Here is a 23,573-nt window from a genome sequence, read left to right on the forward strand (position 1 = left end):
ATCCAAACAAGCCTTGACTGTGTATGAAAACGGCCACCTTTTGTTTCCTGACTAGACCTCTAATTAAATGTACATGTATATTTATACTTTATGGTATACAGTATAAGGTAGTTCATTTAATTATTTGAAGTTATTTTGTATTTCGTTGTGCTTGTATGTTTGTCAAATTGCTCTGGAACAAATTTGGGTCTCACTTTACAGAAAGCTGAGTTTGTTCTGAACATCTTGATATGAGGGATATCATGGGGAGCAGGTTAGATACAAAACCCCTTAAGACGAGAATTCTAGAAGATTTCTAAAAATGCCCTTAGACCTCTGAGGGTCAACTGTGACTGTTTTACATGGTGTAGTCATACGTCTTTGTTTTGGCATCAATGTCATTTTGAATGCAATTCTCATTTCATGAATGGGTTTAAACATTTTTCATTCTTATTTGTATGAAATCATGTTATAATTTTTTTCAAAGTATGCCTGCATACTGCTGTCTACTTGTCTTGATATTAAAATCTTTTCTTATTTTCATTTAATCGTATTTTTGTGTGATAGTTCACCTTGTACTCAGGCCTCACTTGCTAAGGAGATCTTGATCTCGATGGGATTTCCTGATTAAATAAAGTATACAGTATATATATATATATATATATATATATATATATATATATATATATATATATGTTTATGAAACAAGATGCAACGTGTGTTCATAAAATAAGATAGACTTGGATATGTTTATTACAACTTCCACATTGTGTACATTCAGGAATGAACAAGTAATAAAATAAATGTCATTTGCATAATTATGGTATATGTTTAAAAGTTAGAATTATTCCTCCAGTTGAAGTCAATGTTCTACAACAGCATTTATATTTCATAACACAAAACAAATCATTTGTACGCGATTAAATGGAGTTTTTCTCATCAACCAACAGTTTGGGTTCTCTCATAACATCCATGTGAAGAATCACTGGGAAATGTCGTAATAATACTTTCGTAGTCTGGGCTCAACAACGGAGAATCCAGGCCTGTCATCTAACCTGTAAGACATGAAAACAGCAGAATGAGACACTGAATGAAACGTGCGCTGTGATGACTTAGAGCATGTGTCAAACTCAAGGCCCGCGGGCAAAACCCGGTCCCTCGCACATTTTGAAATATTGGCCCGCATATCAATACATTTTTGTCCACCTAGTTGTGCGCCAAACCAAAAAGACAGGAAACTGTTTTCAAAATGCAATTACGCGACACTCAAAGCAGACTTTGGCAGATTGGTCGACTTTGACGCTCAGAAATTCCCCCAGAACCAGAGAGTTTACATATTCAGGCAGCAAAACACAAATTGCTGTCAAAAAACTTTGTTTTGAATCTTTGTTTTGCTTGATTTGCTGCTTTATGTCAGCCAAACTGTAAGAAAGCCATATGAGACCAATAATGCAATAATACATTCAAAGATGTTTGACTTTCGATTAAATGAAAGCATGTCTATAAACTCTACATGTCTGGCCCCTGATGTGATTCTCTTTTTCCACTGTGGCCCTTAGTGACGTTGAGTTTGACAGCCCTGACTAAAAGACTAACTTGTCACTTACTTGTATGTCCAGCAGGTTTTCATGAGGTCATACATCTCTGGTGGACAGTTGAGTGGGGCATCCATTCGACTTCCACTTTCAATCATCTGCATGACATCCTTTCCTTTCATTCCCTGTGAACAGCAGAGCATTCAGATTAAAGGTGACACCATCAGGCACACATGTAACACCAATTACCACAGGAATGGGCGGGTGCATAATTCTGCAAAAATGTTCGCAGATTTAAAACAAATTAAAAAAAATAAAATAAAACTCAGAATGTTAACACATCTCCACCCAATGCAGAAAAATTAAAGTCTGCAGATTTTTATTCTAGATCGCCGGTGAAAACAGTAAAAAAAAGACCCCGTTTGGGTCTGCTTGTTACAGTATCATTAAAGTTTTTCAAAGTTTTTCAAAGTAGTGATTTCTTTCTTTGCATTACTCCTTAAGCAAAGTAATCATTAAACTGCTTATTATCTAACCTTAAAGTTACACCCAAAGACGACTGTGACACAGGTCAATAATAACTTTTACAGAGCACATTACAGTAGTAGTAGTAGTAGTAGTAGTAGTAGTAGTAGTAGTAGTACTACGGAGTAGTGTGGTGGCAAATTTTATTTTAACCATTTGTTTAATGATATTAACCATTGGTTTAATGATTGTTTTATAACGCCACAAGATTTAGCTTCTTCATGTGTAGATTCAAAAGGCTCCAAGTGAAATAGTTGGCAACCGTGAACTATAGCCTAGAGAGTTATTTAGTTCTACTAGTTTGAACCTTCTCACATTGTTGACTTTTTGCTTAGATAGAAGTGGAGAAGGCCGATGACTGTTTACTGTTGTTTAGGCTAATGAAAAGAACAGGAGCAGAGGGGAAGGTGAGACAATGGTGTGACTGTTAATGATGTCCTCTCTTCAACTATGGCCATACTAATATTCGTTTTCATTTGATCATTGATATTTCTAAACGCTGCTGCTTCATAGGAAAACTTCTACCACAATTTGGCGTTGTCTAGCAGGACGGTTGAGTTAACAGAGAAAAAGAGCTCCGTTGGGTCGCTGATCACCTGCCTCATACCTCTAAACCTTAAAAAGGTTTTTCAGAGAGAAGAGGGTTAGGACCGCGGAGCGCTCTTGACAGGGAGAGATTTCAAGCAGCACGGTAAGATAAAATTGATTAATTACAATTGGATTGTGAATTCAAGGTTTGTTCAAAACATTCTAAACAAGCCACCGCTGCTAAACGAATTAAGTAATGAATAATTGGCAAAATCATTCTCTTAACTAAAGAGAATAAATAAAAACTAATTCTGACTTTTGGGAAGTGAGTAACTGGGTATTTTTTGGGTCATTAGATAGGACAAAGATATAACTGAGGTTATGAATGACATCTTTTGGCAGACACAGACAACGTCCGACATATTTATGATTGAATTCTCATATGGTGATAAGACAATTGATTGACGGACAAGACCAGTAAGAGAACTGGCAGAACAGTAGGCAAGGCCTAAAGAATTAATCTACGAAACTGATAGCACGTTTCTTGATTAAAAAGGCGGACTGCAGAGTAAAACAAAACCAAAAATAGTTAACTATTTAAGAGATTTTTGACTGCAGCATATCACCGGGTTTTTCATACAAGTTTCCCGAACAAAAACAAATAGTCTATACTCTTTAGAAGAGCCTCTTGATTATTTAGAGACAGACTGCAACAAGGCAAAACATACTAAATAGGTCGAGTTATTTGACTATTAAGTTGATTTTGTCCGCAGGGCTGTTCACGGGTTTTCACGCAAGTTTCCCGAACAAATAACCTCGCGGTGTGGTGACGATCACATCGACCAAGACATAGTATACTATAAAGTCCAAGAATCAATTATGGGAAACGAAATTTCCCGTTCCAGTGATGCCACTGGACCCATAGTGGGTGAAATGACTCATAAATATGGACCGGAATGTTTGCGATGTGTTAAGAAATCTCTAAAAGACGTGTTCGTTCTGATTTCTGGAGGAGGAAGGAGAGGCTGTGGGAATTGAAAGTTAAGCAAAAGGTTTAATGAAACTGCATGAAAACGACAAGACAAAACACAATCAAACATAAAACATAAAACACTGCAGCTGACAGCGGACTGATCTCATGCTTCTCCTTGCGGAGTTACAGAAGAACAGTCATGTGACATGACAAACAATACGCTGTAAACAGCGGACTTCAACGTGCTGCCCCTGTCGGGGTCACAGATTGAAGTGCCGAAATCACCTCAGTTTCCGAATTATATTTCTGTGGAATTGTGGGTCTCTGATTAAAGACACACCTCTGATTTTAGGTTTACCCCAGGTCACAGACAAAGGTCGTTTCACATGGTAGTGCCGATTCTGTTCAAGTTTACAGAGTTTGCATTTCCTTTGTTCTAATCATGTCTGGCCCTGCAGGGAGTGGCTCCCCAAAACCAGAAACAATAGTTACCTTTCCTGTGGGGACAATGATTCTTCTTCATATGCTAAATGTCAGACATGACCTGATTAATTCTTTAGAAGCTAGGTTTTGGGTGAAGCAGTCAAATGCTGATTAGTGTAGTTACTTGATTAACTTTAGCTGCAGGCCCCATTAAACATTGTTTTCAAAACATAAGCCGGGTTTTAACTTTTTAACTTCAACAGATGTCTGTCATAACTGGTCATAAAGCTTGGCTTTCCGAGAAACGGATCTTTGTGTACAAAGACACTGAGAATGTTAAAGCAAGATTTTAGAAGAAGTAGAAAGAAAATTAATGGGAAAATCAATAATTAAGACACAGGATTTAAAGCTACTGAGTAGCCTACAGGAAAAACAAAGAATGTTTTAAGAAAACAGTGATCTAGGGAAAGAATGCAAACACACATGCACCAATAACCTCATCAGTTCTAACCAAAGCCTATTTCTGAGCTTTCTCTAAAAATCAGGAAGACAAGCTGGAGAAACGGAGGGACGAAGAGGACACGGACTCAACAATCGGACAGGACCAACAGCATCAGTCACACCTGCATCTGGTGGAAAGACCAACGAGTACGTGAGAAAACCATGTTTGAAGCGTTTGTCTGCATGTTACAACAGGCTGGTGGGCAACATATGGAGCGCGGACCCGAAGAAAAAAAAGGCTGCTCCCACAAAGGATGTGGTCGAGCCAGAGAGAGGCCGAGGCGGGTACCGTGGGCAAAAAAAAACGACTCCAGTGTTTGTACTGCAAGGACTTTGGACATTGGGTATGTAAATGCCCGAAGAAAAAGCAAAAAACACCTCCGACAAAGAACAACACTTGTCCCTCTGTTTGACTGAGTCCAAAAGCTGAGGAAGGTAGTGCTAACACACACACTCGCTTCATGCAATGAAGAAAGGCTTTGCACTGATACACTGTTTTTGTTTTTGCTATTAGGGACAATTGATAGGTTAGAAAGTTCTGAAAAATAATCTATTCAGTTAAACCATTAACCCTTACTTATCTTCTGATACCTAGAAGAAGATGCCTACCACTGAGTGTAAAGTTAAAGGGGTTCCACTCACATAATTTGATTATTAGAGCTATAGATTTGACACTGAATATTATTTGGTCATTCTATTTGGTCAATTGGGGTTACAGATCAAACAGTAAGAGAACAATTCTCTGTTCCTCTCTCCTGTACATGGGAAAAACAATTCTTGGTGTATGAAGGTTCCACTTATTTGGTTTAGGTAGTGATTTAATGTGCACTTTTAACATTGGTTTAACCTCAACACCTGACGGATTGAGAATTTCTCCTAATGTTCAACTGACGTAACCACGTTAATTACAGTGTGGCTAAAATGACGTCACTGAGGCGGCGTCTGTAATCAGCCCTGCCTCTGACTGCATGAAACCTGACAACCAATACATCACTCAAGGCTGCATCTGCTTTTTATCCCTCAGGAAAAGGTTTTTGGTGCAGTGCTGTTTTCATGTAAAATGAACAGAATAGCAGCTTGTTCAGTTTAGTGTTAACAATTAGATTTTTACTTGAGCCGGTCACCTAGAATGTCTGTACACGTTCCTGATGTCACTGTAAGACTTTTGCTGCCAAAGCTATTGAAGCGTTCGTGAATATGAAACTGTCTCTGCAGTCTCCCCCGATGCTGGGACTGCCAGATCCCTAAAAACAGTTCATACAGACATACACGTACATACACATGCTTGCAATGAAGACATGCTTTTTGCATGCTACAAACACTCTCCACACGATAGACAGATCAAATTAGATGCAAAAACAGCACGACAAACAGAAATAACTTTTGGAAAATATGTCCAAGTATTCAATGTGTTTGTCTGGTGTGTATACAAATTGCCTACCATGGTGTTAATTATACAAGGGAAGAAAATTGGATTTTTAGTTGATTTGGGAGCAACAATTTGGGTTTAGTGAAGTTTTGTTCTTCAAATCAGAAGCTCTCTGGTAAACTAGTTTTTTTTTTTTTCCCTTAGAGAAATGGTTAGAAGACTGGTTATCTCAAAGAAGTTCACCATTCTTATGATTTGAGTATATTCAGATCCTTAGGATCCTGAACTAGATATGAAAGGAAAATGTTCATTGTTTCTTTCTCCCTTCCATCTGAGTGTCCTGTAAATTTGTTATGCAGATTGCATTTGAAAATGTCTATTTGAAATTGAAGACATTCTTTCACCCACGGGTCTTAGGAATGTTTATTCTTTTGCCCACTGGCTTTAAAGTTGTGCGGTTTGATAAAAATCACTCTTTGGCTGACATATTTTTGTTGCGGCCTAAAAGTACGTATGTGTTTACAAATTTTAATGTAACACGTACCATGTCAGTCTGTTAATCTCCTGATTACGGTAACAAATTGGGACACCTGTAGTTAAGTTTAAGGAATCACAAATATTACATGCATTCCTTTTGTCACCTTTTGACCCTGATGAAGACTACGTTGAAAAGTTTTTTTTTAACAAATCAAAGGACGAGTATGAGTTTTCTTTTGTCTACTGGCATATACGCATGTCCAGTGGCTGTCACCTTGACTGATAAACTACAGAAGTTTTTCAGAAATTCTAACTCAAAAGCTCACATTCATGTTTCTTTGTCTCCAACAGAAGAGGAAACAGACCTAGGACACCTTGTGAGTATTTGTAAAAATTGACTGACTGGACTGACATTACTGATAATGTTTTTATTTGTCTTCTCCGTGAACCATCACCTTATCGTGGTGGAGAGGTTTGTGTGTCTCTGTGAACCTGAGGGCTGTGTTGTCTGGAGCTTTGTGCTCCTGTTAGGGTCTCCCAAGGCAAAGTGGTCTCAGGTGAGGGGCCAGACAAAGAATGGTTCAAAAACCCTATGAGTGATCGAGGTAGAGATGGAGTGACCCTGCCCGGAGGAAGCCCGGGGCCCCCGTCTGGAGCCAGGCCCAGACGGTGGGCTCGTCGGCGAGCGCCTGGTGGCCGGGTTTGCCACGGAGCCCGGCCGGGCACAGCCCGAACAAGCTACGTGGCTCCCATCTCTCCAGCCCATGGGCCCACCACCTGTGGGAGGAACCGCTGGGGTCGGGTGCGCTGCCACATGGGTGGCAGTGAAGGTCAGGGACCTCGACGGACCAGACCCGGGCGGCAGACGCTGGCTCTGGGGACGTGGAACGTCACCTCTCTGTGGGGAAAGGAGCCGGAACTAGTGCGGGAGGTGGAGCGCTACCGGTTAGATCTGGTGGGCCTTACCACTACGCACAGTCTCGGTTCTGGAACCGTACTCCTGGATAGGGGTTGGACTCTTTTCTTCTCCGGAGTTGCCCAGGGTGTGAGGCGCAAAGTTTCCATTGCTGAAACTGCGGTGAGGAGCTGTGGTCTTAGGGTCTTAGGTGCCTCAAGGGGCGGTAACCCACAAACACCGTGGTGGACACCGGTGGTCAGGGAAGCCGTCCGACTGAAGAAGGAGTCTTTCCAGGATATGTTATCTCGGAGGACTCCGGAGGCAGTTGCAGGGTACCGAAGGGCCCGAAGGGCTGCAGCCTCTGCCGTGAAAGAGGCAAAGCAGCGGGTGTGGGAGAAGTTTGGAGAAGACATGGAGAAGGACTTTCGGTCGGCACCAAAGTGCTTCTGGAAAACTGTTCGCCACCTCAGGAGGGGGAAGCGGGGAACCAGCCAAGCTGTGTACAGTAAGGATGGGACACTGTTGACCTCAACTGAGGAGGTAATAGGGCGGTGGAAGGAGCACTTTGAGGAACTCCTGAATCCGACTAATACGCCCTCTATGTTAGAGGCAGAGCTGGAGGATAACGGGGGATTGTCGTCGATTTCCCAAGCGGAAGTCACTGATGTAGTCAAACAACTCCACAGTGGCAAAGCCCCGGGGATTGATGAGATCCGTCCAGAAATGCTCAAGGCTCTGGGTGTGGAGGGGCTGTCCTGGTTGACACGACTCTTCAACATTGCGTGGAAGTCTGGAACAGTGCCAAAGGAGTGGCAGACTGGGGTGGTGGTTCCCCTTTTTAAAAAGGGGGACCAGAGGGTGTGTGCCAATTACAGGGGTATCACACTTCTCAGCCTCCCTGGTAAAGTCTACTCCAAGGTACTGGAAAGGAGGGTTCGGCCGATAGTCGAACCTCGGGTTGAGGAGGAGCAATGCGGATTCCGTCATGGTCGTGGAACAACGGACCAGCTCTTCACTCTCGCAAGGATCCTGGAGGGAGCCTGGGAGTATGCCCAACCGGTCTACATGTGTTTTGTGGATTTGGAGAAGGCGTATGACCGGGTCCCCCGGGAGATACTGTGGGAGGTGCTGCGGGAGTATGGGGTGAGGGGGTCTCTACTCAGGGCCATCCAATCTCTGTACGACCAAAGCGAGAGCTGTGTACGGGTTCTCGGCAGTAAGTCGGACTCGTTTCAGGTGAGGGTTGGCCTCCGCCAGGGCTGCGCTTTGTCACCAATCCTGTTTGTAATATTATGGACAGGATATCGAGGCGTAGTCAGGGTGGGGAGGGGTTGCAGTTCGGTGGGCTGGGGATCTCATCGCTGCTCTTTGCAGATGATGTGGTCCTGATGGCATCATCGGCCTGTGACCTTCAGCACTCACTGGGTCGGTTCGCAGCCGAATGTGAAGCGGTTGGGATGAGGATCAGCACCTCTAAATCGGAGGCCATGGTTCTCAGCAGGAAACCAATGGAATGCCTTCTCCAGGTAGGGAATGAATCCTTACCCCAAGTGAAGGAGTTCAAGTACCTTGGGGTTTTGTTCGCGAGTGAGGGGACAATGGAGCGGGAGATTGGTCGGAGAATCGGCGCAGCGGGTGCGGTATTACATTCAATCTATCGCACCGTTGTGATGAAAAGAGAGCTGAGCCAGAAGGCAAAGCTCTCGATCTACCGGTCAGTTTTCGTTCCTACCCTCACCTATGGTCATGAAGGCTGGGTCATGACCGAAAGAACGAGATCCAGGGTACAAGCGGCTGAAATGGGTTTCCTCAGGAGGGTGGCTGGCGTCTCCCTTAGAGATAGGGTGAGAAGCTCAGTCATCCGTGAGGAGCTCGGAGTAGAGCCGCTGCTCCTTCGCGTCGAAAGGAGCCAGTTGAGGTGGTTCGGGCATCTGGTAAGGATGCCCCCTGGGTGCCTCCCTAGGGAGGTGTTCCAGGCACGTCCAGCTGTGAGGAGGCCTCGGGGAAGACCCAGGACTAGGTGGAAGGATTATATCTCCAACCTGGCCTGGGAACGCCTCGGGATCCCCCAGTCGGAGCTGGTTAATGTTGCTCGGGAAAGGGAAGTTTGGGGTCCCCTGCTGGAGCTGCTCCCCCCGCGACCCGACACCAGATAAGCGGACAAAGATGGATGGATGGATGGATGGTTTTTATTTGTCTCCATCGACAGGAGACTATAGAAAACCTATACGACAGCGTAGGCCTTGTATTCACAGTGTTTTACATATTCAGTGAACATGTGACTACAATAGATGCATATTCACACGGTAAAAACAACATTTTATCTACTGATGTTTCACCACCTTTTGTCTCAGGTACAGCGTTATCTCTGGGCAAAACACACAAATGTGACGTGGATTGATAGACAAATTGTCAACCTGTAGTCATCAAGCTGCGTTCGGACTACAGGCCCCAGAAACATCAGTACACGCTAAAACAGGAAGTAATCGACAGAAGTTTTTAACTCTTTATTGACGGATGGGGTTTATAGTTCCGTGTTTAGATTCTCCAAAACATACACTTATTCTCTCAAGTAAGATAAATAAGAAAAATCATTTTTATTACAAATGTTAAAGTTTGTTTCATTCAGGACCTTCAAGCAGTAAATGCAGTGGGTCTATGCTCGAGCACCTAATGTCTCCCACAGCTAAACATAACATTCTGCAGGGAATGTTAAAGGTTTTGATTCTCTGTTGTTTCGTTTAACGTTTTTCTTTTCTCAGAGTTCCAGTAGAAAAGACAGTAAATATCGTTTTATAGTTCTGGGTGATGGTAAGCTGTACACCTTGACACACCTTTCAGGAATACATTGAGTTGTTAATTAATGATGCCATAAATTACAGAAAGAATAACAGTGTTTATATGTACCCTGGAGAGATCCTTCTTTCTTTGACAGAGGACAGCCAGAGGAGGACACACACACACACACACACACACACACACACACACACACACACACACACACACACAGATAAGGCACAAGCTAAAACCAAACATGAATAGTACAGTAGTACAAGTGAAATTTTGGTTTAAAGAAAAAAATATGTGATATGTTTCCCGTAACAGGTAACGATTTGGATAAATAGATGTTCAAAGTACACGTGATTAGATGTGCTTTAGAAGGCTAAAAACTTTAATTTGTAATGATTCTTGGAACTAGCAGATAGTAATTAGTGTTACTTTGGTTTGTAAACTGGAGATAAAAAATGACATAAACAATGTATTTTGGGTAATTCGTCTTAGTTTAATGGTGATATTGAATAAATGAAGGTTTAAATGAGATTTAATCCTAAAAGCAGTACGTTTCATGTCGTACTCTAATGAGTTTTTGAGTTGCTATATCACAAATTGTTTTAACTAAATTAGTTGATGTTGACGTTGAAAACTTTACTGAGGTGAACATTCCCCTAAAGAAATTATTCATTGAACTTTGGTTACTGATAAACAGGATTTGCTGTAAAACCTAGAACAATGTTAAGGATTAGAATATTAAACAGATTATTTATATTGCTTTTGAGTCATGAGCTTTGTCATGTCTCAAAAAGGAGGGATATAGTATAGCAATGATAAATAAGGGGTTTAATAAAGTAGCAAGGGAAATAAATAGTGTTAAATAATTTTTTTAAAGACGTTTGAAACACTTGTTGTGACATCACTGTAGCTCCAGTTTAAAAGACCTTGAATAACCAAAGTGCTAGAATAGTTAACAATTGTACATTTAAAGAAAAAATCTGCTTAGGTGAGAACAAAATTGCCAAAATTGATAAACTATAAAAAAGGATCATCTACCCCCTGATTGTACAGTAGTGTAAGGGGATGCAATAGTAATTGTTTTATTGGTTCCGATTTGCTCAAAAGAATTTTGCTCTAAAGATTTTTTTTCTTTATTTATACATAGGTAGGGAGAGGCCCATAATAAAAACACCTATTTCTTCCACGGCAGTATAAGGGAAATGATAGGTTAGGGTAGGTTATTGCGTGAGAATTTTCTTCTGCTCTTTTGGCCATGAGAATCCAGGTGTCAAGCCTGGGGATTCCGTGGTGATAACAACTTCAGGAGGAAAGATTGGCAGATAGACGGTGAAAGAGACCATCGCGATCCTTCCAGTGACACAGGGCAGTGAAGGTTCCAGGGAGAGTCACCTGGATACACGCATCACTACAAAAGGTTCCGGAGGAGAAGAGGAGGACAGGTTTTTTCTACAACCTGCAACAAGTGACGAGCAGATCTTCTGCTGAGTCACCTACGAGGGAAATCGATTCAGAGATCAGCCTGACAGACGGCGTTTCTGTGCTATCTCTGAAATCAATTGCGGAAAACTGGAGTTTTTCTCACTGTTTGCAACACATTGAGAGAGGAGGAAAACGAGAAGTTTTTCCAAGGAGGAAAAACCAGAAGCTACATATTGGTATTGTAGCCTGCTGTTTAAAATCATTTCAGAAGACAGCAGTGATGCTGATCTCTTCTCTGACAACCACAGCACATTCTCTGACAGTGACAGCAGAATATACTTCACAATTGTAGAGAACACACCACCTCTCTCTCTCTGAACACACACACACTCACTGCACATTCTTTTGAGGAATTGTTGACATTCCTCTGAGATAAACACACACACTTTCAGAGCAGAGTGCTCTGAACACACATGGAGCAGATGGACAGAAAGGACTGGAACAGGTACCCTTCAAGAAGAACATGGGGGGGTTTTCCACATTTGTAGTGTGATTATTATGATTTTCTATTGCATTTATGGTTTTTGCATTTTATTATTGATGAAAGAAAGTAAATTATTCCTAAACAGCAATATTGTGAATATTGAACAAAGTTAAGTATAAAGACCTAGGCCATTTTGTTGTGTGCTTTAGAACTTCTTCCTTGTGGATCTTTTATTACATTGAAGTAATTTCACCTTCCACATTTTGATGACACATAGACACCACGTTTGACTAAGACTCTTGAAAGATTATCTAATAGATACATTTTCTACTAAGGAATGACGTGGGTTTAGTTAGGAAATGTATGCGTGATGTAGGTTATAATGATTTTTGTTCACTATTTCTTCGCTCACAGATATAAGCTATTTCCAGTGAAACTACACACATAGAATAACTGAATTTTATTTGTGCTGTGACAGCACTTAATGATGTTAGAGACAAGGAGGGGTCAGTCTTATTCTGATTCTTCTCAACTTTCACTCTGTGAGAGCTTTGATAATTGCACTGAGCGTGTTTCAATTGATTTATATTAAAATAACCAAAAGGGGGGGAAGCATTTGATGGCATTGGATAATTTAATTATCAGCTTTATGGAAAATTTGACTTCGCCGTATGGGTAGATATGAAATTAGTAAATGTTCACACTTCACACCAGGTTATTTTAATGTTTAAATACATAACACATTCTTTACACAAATTATAAGGCAGTAGTCTGATGAGACATTAACCAGTGACATTTATGTCCAGGGCTTTTAGCAGATTATGTTTGGTCTTCAGATTTGTTTTGTTTGCTATATTATTACCCTAATCAAGAAAAAGAGTTCTTCATTCTTATGGTAAATATGATTGAGCCTTCTGACGTATTCCGTCTTTCTGAATATGATAATAATGTTTGGACACCGTCTTTGATACTGTGGGAGATTGATTCATTTTGTTTTATTCTTTGACGTGGATGCTTGCTACTATTTAAAAGAGGTTTTTTTGTACCTTTCCATTTAACAGGTAAGAAATAGAAATGAATATCTATAGGGTTGAATCTTTAAAAGTAAAATTTATTTTTGTGATTATTTTGTAATCAAAAGGGTGAACTGTGGTGGCAAATTTTATTTTAACCATTTGTTTAATGATATTAACCATTGGTTTAATGATTGTTTCATAACGCCACAAGATTTAGCTTCTTCATGTGTAGATTCAAAAGGCTCCAAGTGAAATAGTGAAACCGTGAACTATAGCCTAGAGAGTTATTTAGTTCTACTAGTTTGAACCTTCTCACATTGTTGACTTTTTGCTTAGATAGAAGTGGAGAAGGCCGATGACTGTTTACTGTTGTTTAGGCTAATGAAAAGAACAGGAGCAGAGGGGAAGGTGAGACAATGGTGGGCGTAGTTGTGCTTTTATGTATCAAAAACAGCAGCTGTAAAAAAGAATAAAATAAAAGACCACATGCGCTTTTACTTGGACATGTGCAGGTCTAACTACTGCTGCTGTTAGTCCCCAGTAAGAGTGTGTGTGAGCTCTATAATCCAGCTACATTTACTCCAGTACTGTCCTGATGTTGAGGTACTTGTACTTCACTTGAGTCTTTTCTCTTCATGTCACTTTCTACTTCTACTCCGCTACATTTCAGAGAGAAATATTGTACTTTTTACTCCACTACATTCATCTGTTCCAGCTTTAGTTACTAGTTACTTTAGTTACTCCACTACATTCATCTGTTCCAGCTTTAGTTACTAGTTACTTTAGTTACTCCACTACATTCATCTGGTACAGCTTTAGTTACTAGTTACTTTAGTTACTCTGCTACATTCATCTGGTACAGCTTTAGTTACTAGTTACTTTAGTTACTCCACTACATTCATCTGTTACAGCTTTAGTTACTAGTTACTTTACACATTCAGATTTCTGCACACAGAACACATGTAGTTTATAAATCTGATGTTTGATTCTAAAGTAAACTAGCCGACAATATAACGGCTACAAGTCAGCTGAGATGATGAGACCATTAAACACACAGCTGGTTGGATCCTTTACTCTTTCTAACATGGGAGAATACATTAACTACATTTACCTGATGTTACCTACACACTTTTACATTTTCAATGCAGGACTTTTACTGTAACAGAGTATTTTTATGGTGTGGTATTAGTACTTTTTAGGGCTGGGCGATAAAACGATAACGATATGTATCGCGATAGACACGTAATCAATATCAATAGAAAATGCGGTCGATAAAATGTTCGATAACTTGTTTTTCTTCATCAGAAGAAACCAGAGATTGTGAAGCAAGTTTGGTTGCATGAACAAAGGCACTCGCTCTCTGGTAACCTAGCAACGTAGGGAGTGACACTCTAACAGCCAATCATGTAACAGTATCAAGTTTGGTTGCGCCACATCACTGTCTCGTGTTCTTCAATAACAGAACCGGCGTGGAGTGATAAGTGGAAAGTGAGTGCCGCAGCGAGTGAGGAAATTGTTGATAAAACAAAGTCAGTATGGCAGGTTTTGGGGATTTTATAAGTCTGACCGTAGACAGACCAATGTCGTCAGACCGTCGTCCCCACCAACACTGGTACTACCACAAACTAGTTTTACCACCTTAGCCGCGCTCACACTTTGGAGCACAGCCGTATTCGCCATCAACGTCCAACAACATCTGCAGCTGCTACACCGCACAAACAGCAGACCGCCATGGAGCGGTACTCTGCATCAGCACCTTACTAAACACTACAAAGAAATAACGGAGGCAGACATGTCTGTTCAGAAGCCAGGTTACCAACCTAGCACTAAACCTGCAGAAAATAGTTTCTCAGGTTTCTTATATTTAACATTTTGCACTATTTTATTACACTTTATGAAGCATTTCTTACTTATTCTTTAAGTTTGCACCTTAATGTTAAGAGATAATTGTTAAGTGTTCATTTTGATTTTAGACCTATGTTTACATTTTAATTATTTGAGTGTTTTCCATGGTTGTGTTGACATTCCTGCTTTATAACTGAGGGGATTATAATCAGAGGAAGGTTAAGTTTAAAATAAAAATGTTTAAATTTAATATATATTTTTCTCCTGGTCCTTATTTTAAATAGGTCATAAAAAATATCAATAATTATCGATATCGACCAATATGAAACACTTATATCGCGATACAGTTTTCAGCTATATCGCCCAGCCCTAGTACTTTTATTTAAGTACAGGATCTGAATACTACTCCCCCCACTGTGTGAGTGATTTAATGTGTGAACAAGGCGTCGTCTGGTGTTAGATGTTTCTACCTTGTAGGGTTTCTGGCCGTAGGAGAAGGCCTCCCACATGAGCACCCCGAAGCTCCACACATCACTTTTGGAAGAGAATTTGAAGTAGTTTATACACTCAGGAGCGTACCATTTCAATGGCCACTTCCCATGACCCTTGGCCTGGAGGAGGAGACACACAAAACATTAGTGGCTAGGACTTCAACTTATATTGACCAGCCTCAGAATGCAGTGTGCCGTATTGTGGGATTCTGGCAGTTATTCTAAGGCTCATTCTCATGTTCTTTTGTCTGATGAGCAAGCACGGATCTCCTGTTTAGACTGACTGTGACCAACTATGGGCAGCGATGTTTTCTATATGCTCATAGCAAGTTGAGACACACGAGGAAGCAGATAGGTGCATGTTAGTCTATATCGACAACGTTTCATTTACGGCAGGGGTCTTCAACGTTTTTTAAACCAAGGACCCCTAACTGAGAAAGAGGCGGAGCAAGGAGCCCCTACTACATTTATTGTATAAAATGAAGGTGCATATTAGGGCTGGGCGATATGGACCAAAAGTCAAATCCCGATATATTTAGGCTGAATATCGATATACGATATATATCCCGATATTCTTTCCGCAAAGTGAGAGCAAATGTTCAGTCAAAGTCAAAGGCAGATATGACATGTCACAAGTAGTTTTATTGAAACCGGCTATTTCAGTGAACAGTTGCAAAATCAAATGAATAAATAATAAACAGGTTTCTTCACCTGGTTCATTATTAAATGCTCAGCTGTTCAAATAACAATAAAATGTAAACAAACACTGTATAACGACAGGAGTCGTTTTTTTTAAATCAAAGCTCCATAAGGTGCACATTTAAATAAAAAAAAATATCTTAAATAAAAATAGCCTATAAAATAAAATAGGCCCATCTTTTTCTGAAATAAATTTGAGAAAAATACAATATCAAAATGTTTACTATAATAAATTACAGATTTCCTTCTCTTTTCTTACAAATCCACAGATGGAAATAACGAACATTACAAAAGAATATGACAAACCCTAGTGAGGGCAGCATTTATATATAAAGACAGAACAAAATAAAGTGCTCAGTTTAAGATTTTTTTTTTTTTAAACATCAGCTTGAGAATAATCTTTTCCTTTTTGTTAACTCAATTTCTTATCTGAACAGTCTCAACCAGTTGGACCAGAAACAGACTATCAACTCAATAAACATTTCCCCCCTCTTTTTTTACTTTGATAAACAGTAATGCTGTCTTGAGGTAGACATTAGAAGACAGACAAGCGTGTCCTCCTTTGTTTAAAGATTTTGTGCGAGAAACACCAGCCTGTCGACGGCATCCGGCTTCAGAGATGCTCTGTGGCAGGTCACGATATTGCCACTGCAGCTGAAAACCCTTTCGGAGGGTGAACTGGTAGCTGGTACCAAGAGATACTTTTTTGCCAGGTGGCTCAGAGCTGGAAAGACAACTTCATGATCCTTCCACCACTTGAGGGGATCAGTGTCACTCTCCACACTTGCTGACTGCAAGTAACTTGACAGTTCATTTTCAATAGCCCCTCTCTTGGTTGGTGCAGTGGTGGTGGCTGTGCGCTGCTTGAAGAAGCTTGCCAGTGTCTTAGCTTTTGGTGCTACTGCTGCTTCTCCATCTGCAGGCTCAGGCACAGTGGGCACATGTAGGTAAGGCGGTTGACAGCTGCTCTGATCAGCCAGTAGCGTCTCCACTTCCAAGACAACTCTGTGCTTCAATGCATTGACTTTTTCACTTGGGATGTAGGTGGCCCTGAACCGTGGATCCACAAATGAAGCCATCTCTAATAGATCAGTAGCGGCTGGGTCAGAATACTTGCTGTTGAGGTACTCAACAATGCTGGTCTTGATCGATTTGCAAAGCTCGCTATCACCCTCTTCACATGCCAGGAGACTTTCGTTAAAAAGGTGCAGCACAGGTTTCACATATGATAGAGTGACGTACTCCTCACCTGACAAAGCATCGGTAAAGTCCTGGAGAGGTTTCAGGACCTTTTGGACTGCTTCTAGGACCTCTAAGTCCTGCCAGGTAGGGACAAGGTGCCTGGTCTTTTTGTCATTAGACAGGACTTTGGCCAGTGCTCCTTCCTGCTCCAGGACTCTCTCTATCATCTGCTGCCTTGATCCCCAGCGTGTGGCAGACTCGGTTATGAGTTGGTGACTTGGCAGACCCAGCTGAATCTGGACTTCAGCAAGATGTCTCCTTTTCTTCCAGCTGTACGAAAAACAGCTTACAATTCTCTTGCACAGAGAAATGGCCCGGGTGACGCGCTTGTCATTCATGCCATGTCCTGTCCGGATCATAAAAAAAAATATTAAAACAATGTGCTAATGTGAGAAATTTGACTCTGGTTTCAATTTAACACACTCATACAACTAAGTGCTTTCCAAAATCAAGCTTTAGAAATATTCTACATTGATATTATTTTCTCATTTATTTTTTTAATCAACATAATTTACTCATGTTTCGTTCTTGTTGTTGTTCTTAGTATTTATGCTATTTTTTAATGCTACTTCATATTTCTACTCCACAATGTTTAGGCCTACGTGTCAACATTAGTTTCTAGTTACTATGCAGTTTGCTCTTTCAATCCAGAGAAAACACTATAGTCTAGTTAATAGCTAAATATGTTACCTTGATCATATCAACAGGCTAACCAACATTTTAAAGTCATAATTACCTCACCTTTACCAGCTGTAACATTAAAGTGGTAAACACATCAATACATCACTAATTCTGATCCAATAACCTAATAAATATGGTTCTGAAATATACCATTCTGTATTGTAAGTGATTTTACTTTAAGTACTTTAAGTTTTGTGTTTTATTAATCTATTTAACCTCTATTTAACAATACATTTTTCAACGGAGACCTGGTCAAGACAGCAGCATAAAACACAAAATTGCAGACTGACACAAAGGCAAATAAGGAAAAACTAACATTTTCATGTTTTTGTTTCAAGTAAAATATCTGAATACGCCTTACAACGCTGCACTCACCGATAGCCAAGTGTAGTCTGTGACCGAAGCACTGCATCCTCAGCCACTTGTTCAGCTCAACCGCTTTGACGATGTTGCTCCCGTTGTCGGTTGTTATAGCAACCAGATGCTTTTCTTGGAGTTTCCAGCTTGCAATTGCGTCCTGCAGGGCCTCGGCTATATGCTCACCGGTGTGATCCTGGGGGAAATAACTTGTTTGGAGACACGCTGTTTTCATCTCCCAGTCTTGAATGAAGTGAACTGTCACGCTCATGTAAGGCTCACACGTCCTGCTCGACCACATATCGCTGGTCAACGCAAAATGGGTCACGTTAGCGAGCCGGTCAGCAAGGTCCTGCCTGACTTCAGTGTACATTTGTGGCAGTGCTTCTCGTGCAAAGTAGTTGCGACTGGGAAGCTCATATCTCGGGTCCATAGTTTTCAATAGCTTTTTGAACCCGACTTGTTCCACAGTTGCAACAGGGACCATATCTTTAGCAATGTGATAGGACACCGCTTTAGTTATAGTACACCACTTGTCACTTTTCTTTTCATAAGGCACACTGTGGGAAAATGAAGTTTGCAGTGAGCTTTGTTTCGGGGCTGGAGCTTTTTCGGGTTGTCGATGGCTTGCGACTGGGGCTTCTGCAGCGCGAAGTTTTACACACTCTTCGTATTGCAGTTTGTGCCGCTGTTTGAGGTGGTGAAAAAGATTTGTAGTGCTTCCACCCATGGCTGTAACTTGTTTATGGCACTGCTTACATATAACGTGATTTTGTTGCTCATCTGATACTTTGAATCCGAACCACCTCCAAATTACTGAGCCACTGCTTTTTCTTTTACTAACCAATTCCTCCTCCGCACGCTCCGCAGACGTTGTTGCTTCCTCCATGTTTGTTGAAGAGTGAGTGTCTGTCCCTGCCCCTCCCCCCTCTGTGCAAGAAAGAGGAGGGGCGGAGGAGCAGTGTAGAGAGCACCGGGTCAGCAGCTTGCTTGGAGCAAGGATCACAGCGCAAATTTGAACTATATCGATATATGCGATATGGTCTAATTCCATATCACATTTAAAATTATATCGATATATTTTTTTATATCGATATATCGCCCAGCCCTAGTGCATATTAAAGCTATAGTAGTGCATAGTTTCTGTCACACCCATGAGGAATTCAAAGTATTAACAACAAAACGGCGTGTCCACATGATACAAGCCTTCTGTGATCCCGCACCACCCCATATATTTGCTGAAATATATATGTTGGATTCGTGTTAAGATATTCTCATTTTTGGAGGCCCCACCCCTGCATTGACTCTGATGACCCTAGGGGTCCCGGACCCTCTGTTGAAGATCTCTGATTTCCGGGATTGTTCTTGTGCTGCTGGTAATTCCGCCTGATGTCCCTCTTTTCAGCCGCATGTCCGTCCCCTTCCTCTGTCTCTGTGTTGGGGTTCTAACCTCCGGTGGATTTGTGAGGACTATGGTTAACTGCTCCTCAGATCTCTGCAGGGTAAATCCAGACAGCTAGCTAGACTATCTGTCCAATCAGAGTTTTCTGTTGCACGACTAAAACTACACCCTAAAAAATGCTGGGTTATTTCATCTACCCAACCGCTGGGTTATGAAATGTTTTACCCATTATGGGTTATTTATATGGAAGTTGGGTTATTTTGTGCAACTCATGTGTTGAGTCAAAATCCATCAACCCAACATACATCGGTTGACCCAGCACTTGGGTTGTTTGTGCTTCGAACGTCATTGGGTTGCATCAGATCATCACCAGAGTCCACACACCGAGCGCTTGTCACAGCAGAGAACCAGTCTGGTCATCCAACGAGGCAAATACATAATAAAAGGTTTGTGTACACTAGCTACATGTCTAATTCACATTGTCTGTGTTGCGTTACCTATTAAAGTACTATCTTTATATTGTGAGGCTAGTTGGTTAGTTTGGCTAACAACGTAGCTAGCTAACGTTAGCCATTTAGCCGTTATCATGGAAGCATGTATAGCCTACAGCTTATCCGTTTGGTCTGAATTATATTAATGAATTAATGAAACAAGTTCATAATGCCCATGGGCATATGGTCATGTTTATTGAGTTCACCAGGCTAATTTGCCAGCTAGTTTCAAGCTAGCCAGGTAATTCGGCAGTTAACAAACTATCTAGCTAGCTAGCTAGCTAGATAGTTTACTAGCCAACTGGCTGTCAGTTAGTTGCTTTGCTAGCTATATTATTTTAACTGGCTGTAAATGAACGTGCTTGTTTTTCCCTTGAAGCTTTTAATGTGAAATGTGAAGGCATAACAGTGTATGACTGATTAAAGTATGTAAAAACAGTGAGATAACCTGATATGTCTGACTAAATGCATGTATGTGCATTTATTTAAGTAATGTGGTGACCCACAATAGATAAGAACAAATGCTTATTTAAAATGGCGGCCTGGCAAACGACAAGGGCCACTTGAGTTAAGGGTTAAGAAATATATAATAAAAAAGTTTGGGAACCACTGCTGTACTGTTGTACTGACACTTGTGCCCTGAAGGCTATGCTTTGAGCAGCCACAAATATTCTTGTAAAAAGGTAAAAACAATTTACATGCATGCAATTTGTCATATGAATTGTATAGGTAGAGAGGGAGGATTGTGATGCTAAATAAAATGGCTGTTATCTTCACATTGGATTACATTCTGCTGTTAGTCTGCATTGCTTTTACATGGTGATATCTGAATAGTTAATACAATAGCAATTGTATCTTTGCTTTAGCTCTTTTTGTGTTTGTTTCAGATCAATGGATAGCTTTGTCATTAACACTATGACAGAGTGCCAGACCTTGTCGAAAGATTTAAAAGGTAAGAAATATGTTTTCCCATCCACAGCATATCAAGTCTGCATTGCTACTAAAGCCCTTTTCAGACATGAATTCTTATGAAATATAATTTCCTCTTTTTTTCAATAGCTTCCACGTAATATGTCAAAGTGACTCCAATAGATGAATAGAGCTGGCCACTGGATTCCTGGAGGAAAGGCTGCGGAACGTCAGGAAGCGGCTGAGATCAACCAGCAGGTCGCAGAGCACGGCACAGACACCACCACAAACGCCAGATGATGGCGCTCTAGCAAGGGCTCTCATACCAGGTAATTATTAAACTGAAAAATTATTTGATGAAGCAAAACATCCATATTTCAGTGAATGACAACTTTCTTGTTCTTTTTTACAGACTGTACCATATCAGACGAACGTGGGTCACAGCTTAAAGAATGGTTGAGAAATAATTCTCAGCCCCTCAGCCAGATAGAGAACTACATGCAGAACACAGCAGTCTACAGGGCCAAGTGGATTAGGGACAACAATTGGACCATCGATCAGATCCTCGAAGAGTTCCCTCACCTAATGACCAAAGGCATGGTAGGTATAGGGAAATATGATCTTACATATAAGGATGCATTGTTTATAATGTTTTATTAGTGTGCCACATTGAATTGGTTTTAAAAATGTGTTTTCCATTTTATAGATTGCACAGGCTTGTCCTGCATGGGGATGCTGCATCAAAGTTGTTTGAAACTTGGTCACGTGAAATGCCAGGAGGGGAGTCTAAAATGGTAAAGTTTATTCAAAGTAGAATACTTGCTTGCAAGTAGAGCTAATGGCTCTTAATAGCAGCTTTTTAATAGGAATTTGAATTTGTTCAGTATATACCTGTTGAATGTTCAGCCAGTTCATTCGTAATTGTTGTTTTGCTCTGAATGTTTTCCTACCTGAGTGATATGAACTGCACCAGTTCCACTATATTGTTGATATAATACATTTTTTTCAAAGATTCCATTATGTTGTTTTGTTTTTGTATTGTTTAAGTGTTTATTAAATAATATATGCATACATCTAGCATGTATTCTGTTCTAGGTTTGTAGTTTAACAGTTTTATTGCAATTTATTTTCTTAAATTGTACTGTAATGTGTTAGAATTAATCTGGCATATAGGTTAATTTTGCCCAGCATTCGGGTACACTATATAACAAATATGTAGTTGAATCAACCCAGAATTGTAATTAATTTGACCCAGCATTTGGGTACACTATATAACAAATATGTAGTTGAATCAACCCAGAATTGTAATTAATTTGACCCAGCATTTGGGTACACTATATAACAAATATGTAGTTGAATCAACCCAAAATTGTAATTAATTTGACCCAGCATTTGGGTACACTATATAACAAATATGTAGTTGAATCAACCCAGAATTATAATTAATTTGACCCAGCATTTGGGTACACTATATAACAAATGTATGTAGTTGAATCAACCCAGAATTATAATTAATTTGACCCAGCATTTGGGTAGAATATTTAACTCATCTGTTGGGTTAAAAATCACCAACCCATCTTGCTGGGTCAAATTAACTACTGTTGGTCCGGTGCAATAGTGATCCAGCGGTTGGGTTATAAAACAACCCAAGTTGGGTTATTTTTAACCCATCATTTTTAAGTGTGTACTTTTGAACGTACACAGGTTCCACCAAAACAAGTTCCTTCCAGAGACTATTTAGCAGAGGCACCGTGGCTCCGTCTGGCTAGTCCATACAACATCAACATAGACTAGAACTAGCCAGACCGTAGATCTACGGAGGAAGGTCTGGCAATGCAAGACTAGGCGCTTGTTAATATTGCAGTAATTTTAATGCTTGCATGTATGGGCTTACTTTAACGCACATATAAAAGGGACCAATGCAGAGGACCATCAAGACTTTTGGTGCAAATACATCTTCTGCTTCATTTCATCACATGAAATAAAGGTTTGATGTGATAACAGTGACAGATCATGTAAGAAAAAGACATATGTATTTATTTGTGCTTCCTGCTTGGCCCACAGCCTCCCAGCGGTTACCTTGTAGTAGTTCTGCTCCTCAGCGACAGCTTTGGAGAGGCCAAAGTCGCTGATCTTGGCGTAGTGCTGCGTGACCAGCAGCACGTTCCTGGCAGCCAGGTCTCTGTGGACAAAGTTATGCTCCTCCAGGTACTTCATCCCCATAGACACCTGGTGGATCAGCTCCGTGATGTTCTTCACCGTTGTTTGGCTAAAGGTGATCAATTGTTTATCTTTTGTTAATTGTTTAATTATAAAAGTATCTGTTATTCTAATTATTTTAACTGTAAACCTCAAAATATAAAGATGACAGGCTGATCACTAACAATCTTTTTATCTTTAAAACTGGTTTATCAATATAAAAGTGTGAATGGCTTTAAGTTTTTTGTTATCTAATTTTATGGCCTTTATTTCCACAGGACAGCTGAAGACATGAAAGGGTAGAAAGAGGGGAAATGACACGCAGCAAAGGGCTGCA

General features: G+C 40.6%; 1 protein-coding gene and 1 long non-coding RNA gene across 2 annotated transcripts in view; one reads left to right on the forward strand and one right to left on the reverse strand.

Annotated features, from left to right (window-relative positions):
* Positions 1-796: 796 nt before the first annotated feature.
* Positions 797-23,573, reverse strand: part of LOC114571091 (tyrosine-protein kinase SYK) — a 44,293-nt gene continuing 21,516 nt past the window's right edge. Inside the window, exons 12-15 of the mRNA XM_028601884.1 lie at positions 23,117-23,306; positions 15,236-15,376; positions 1,587-1,699; positions 797-1,034 (exon numbers count right to left, since the gene is read on the reverse strand). Coding sequence (XP_028457685.1) covers positions 962-1,034; positions 1,587-1,699; positions 15,236-15,376; positions 23,117-23,306 — 517 coding nt within the window. The 3' untranslated portion in view covers positions 797-961. The remainder of the gene's footprint in view (positions 1,035-1,586; positions 1,700-15,235; positions 15,377-23,116; positions 23,307-23,573) is intronic.
* Positions 19,815-22,047, forward strand: LOC114571092 (uncharacterized). The gene is made up of 5 exons (XR_003694614.1): positions 19,815-20,083; positions 21,016-21,080; positions 21,188-21,366; positions 21,450-21,637; positions 21,744-22,047. It is a non-coding gene; the product is annotated as an uncharacterized LOC114571092 (long non-coding RNA).

The sequence above is a fragment of the Perca flavescens genome, chromosome 16 (genome assembly GCF_004354835.1).
Source record: "Perca flavescens isolate YP-PL-M2 chromosome 16, PFLA_1.0, whole genome shotgun sequence".
Lineage (NCBI taxonomy): Eukaryota > Metazoa > Chordata > Actinopteri > Perciformes > Percidae > Perca > Perca flavescens.